At 43.7% G+C, this 2,931-nt stretch overlaps 1 protein-coding gene across 1 annotated transcript in view; it reads left to right on the top strand.

Moving 5' to 3' along the window:
- Window positions 1-2,931, top strand: part of LOC106148887 — a gene marked incomplete in the record, with an annotated part of 20,008 nt that overhangs the window by 4,369 nt on the left and 12,708 nt on the right. Inside the window, 2 exon segments of the mRNA XM_013515912.1 lie at window positions 1-400; window positions 1,388-1,554. Of these exon segments, the coding sequence (XP_013371366.1) occupies window positions 1-400; window positions 1,388-1,553 (566 nt within the window).

Genomic DNA, 2,931 nt, shown 5'->3' with positions numbered 1-2,931 from the left:
CTCCTTTCCGGTCCCGGCTCGGCAGCAGAGTGCGCGCCCCGGCCGCGCTCGTGCCCGGGCCCCCGTCCTGGGCTCGTCGTGTTCTGGTTCCGGACGCGGAGCGGAGCGCACCCGGCGCCCGGCGCCCTCCTCCAGGTTCAAACCAAGCGAAGCCGCACTGTTGTCTCCGGAGCGGCGCGGGGAGCGAGCTGCAGACCGAGAGCTGCGGCCTCGGCCCGGCTGGCTTCCGCAGACCCGGCCCTGCTCTCCGGGGGCCGAGACCCGAGCGCGAAGGGCATCGCCGTAACAGCGCGCACAGATCCACGCGGGAACGCGCACCGCGGGGCACGCTAACTTCAGTTAAAAACCCGGTAACATCTTCCCGTCTCAGGATGGCAGCGCACGCAGGATGTTGTGATAGGTAGTTTCACTTTTGAAAAAGTTCTTCCGTTTGGTAGGAAATTTCTGTGTTTGTGAACAAGCTTAATGCTAAGGAAGGAGAATTCTAGTGTTTCGTAGCCCTCCATTCTCTCGTATCTTGGGAATCAGGTGAAAGTAATATTAAATATGTATTTGTATATATGCGTGTGCACGCATATGCGCACACATATTACTACAGATGAATAATAGTTTTCGAATTCTAGCGTATTTGGCCTAACCATGCCCTTTGTGTCCACTGAGCAGCCCAATTCACTTGACAGACAGGCTGATTGCACAGTGCAGTTCTTTGTCTTCCTTTCAGGAGGTAGCGTCTCTCTGTTTTGGGCAGCGATGGGGTGTTTTCTAAGAATTATTTCATGCCAGATCACTTGCATAACACGCCAGCAGCGTATAGTGTTCAGGCAATTTCGTCATGCTTTTTTAAGCATTTAGAATTAACTGCGATCTCCACATTTCTGTTTTCCAAAGAAACACACATATGCAAGTCCTGGATTTAGAATTTTCACGGGACAGTGTTAACCAAACAGGTACAAGTGAGTTCCCTCTTGTGTAGGGTTCATTCCTGTTTTGTTCCCTGGATCTGTGGAGAGGAGACCCTGGTGTTGGAGAACTGTAGGCTCCTCCAAAGATTTTCTTGGCTCTGTGGGTTTGTGACTGTGATCCTGGGAAGGGACTGTTTAACGAGGAGAAATCCACTATGGGAGAAAAGATTTTCTGAGAAGGTTTCTCATTTCTCTGCACATGATAAGGAGGTAATGCTGTCCCTTTCTACCTTAGGTTCCGAGGACCATGGACGGCTTTTCTGGGAAGGGACTGTAGTGTCATACACTTACTACACCTCTCAGATATCAGGAAGGTACGGGGTGCTGAGATTTACACACATGTGGAGGATAACAGTAAACACTCAAAATTCCCAAGTAGAATTACGTTATAAAGTGCCTTCCGGCTACTTGTCTTTCCATTTTAGACTCCTGGATAAAGCTGTGCTGTTGCCCGGTGTATTTCCTACAACGGGCCAGCCACGTCAACGGGAACGAAGATGGTACCATGCACTGAGAATCTGCCCTGTTCTGCGCTGCGGGCTGAGTACTTTACCTGTAGTATTTCATGTAGCATTAACAACAGTCCTCTGAGGTAGGTATTTTAATTTACAGATGAGCAAACTGAGGCTCAGAGAGGTGAAATAAATTGCCCATGACCCTATGGTTATACAAAAGATGATTTAGGAATCTCTGTAAGACTGTGTGACTCCAAAAACGGAGTTCTAAATCTTTGTTAACAGCCGCTTGATATCAGAGAACTCGGTTTTCATTTACTCTGTCCAATCAGAGCAGTAGCTTTTGGTTCCCAGTTGTGTTTCAACGTGATTATTCTCCCCCTTCTTCTTTTTCTCTTTCTCCTTCTTCTCTTCCTCTCTCCTCCTCCTCCTCCATTTGCTATAGCTTTAAAATATGAGGAAACACAATTTATTTCCATAACAAGAGATGATTGTTTAGCACTCAGTTTTTAAAGCCCAACTTATGTGTGTTCTCATTAATCCTGCAAGACAGTGTGTAGAAAGGATGGTCCCTAGAATACCAGCACCACCTGTATGATTTCCTGGTGTGCAGTTTAAAATGCAGATTCTAGATTGCCCTGTGGGTTAGAATGAGATTTTGGGCAGCCAGGTCGGCCTCAGGAAATGGCCTTTTTAATTACAAAAAAACTTTTAAAAAAGTGTATTCTACAAATAAAAAACTTCAATAGTAAGAAATCTATTCATATTTTTTTATTTAAATTTTTTTTTATTAGTACATACTTGCTATACATAGTGCTTAGGTTCACTATTGGAAATTTGTAGCTGTGCAGAATATATCTTAAATTTTCTTTCTTCCTATTCCCCTCCCCTCTTTCAATCCTCTTCCCCTTCTCACTTACAGAAGTTTGTTTCTATTTTTTCCTTCCATTCTTTGTTTTTTTAAATCTCTTTTCTTTTCCTTCCCTTGCCCCTCCCTGTTTGCTCTTCCTACTTCCCAGTATTCTCCAATTTGCTCCTTGTTTATTTACCCTTAGGATTTCTTACACAAGAGAAACAATGTGATATTTAAACTTGTGTGTCTTATTTATTTCACTTAAAATTATGGTTGCCAGGTGCACCCATTTTTCTATAAATGACTCAGGTTTATTCTTTATGGCAGGGTAGTACTCCATTGTATATAAATACCACATTTTCTCTACCCAATCATTTGCTGATGGGCATATGGGCTGTTTTTAAGATTTAGCTATTATAAATTGTGCATATATTGCTGGGATATGATGCTTTTAACGCTTTCATGAAGATGCCTGGGAGGGGAACAGCTGGGTCAAATGGAACCTCTAGTTTTAGTTTTTTTTATTTCCATAGTGATTGTACCAGTTTACACTCTAACAGTGGAGAAGGGTTCCTTTTACCCACAGCCTTGCCAGCATTTGTTATTCGTTGATATTTTGTTGATAGTTGTTTTTTCTGGAGTGAGATGTAATCTCAGTATT

The sequence above is a fragment of the Chinchilla lanigera genome, unplaced genomic scaffold (genome assembly GCF_000276665.1).
Source record: "Chinchilla lanigera isolate Chin_1 unplaced genomic scaffold, ChiLan1.0 scaffold00031, whole genome shotgun sequence".
In the NCBI taxonomy this organism is placed as follows: domain Eukaryota; kingdom Metazoa; phylum Chordata; class Mammalia; order Rodentia; family Chinchillidae; genus Chinchilla; species Chinchilla lanigera.
The sequence above is the reverse complement of the archived record's forward strand: the minus strand, read 5'-3'. Positions and strand labels throughout refer to the sequence as shown.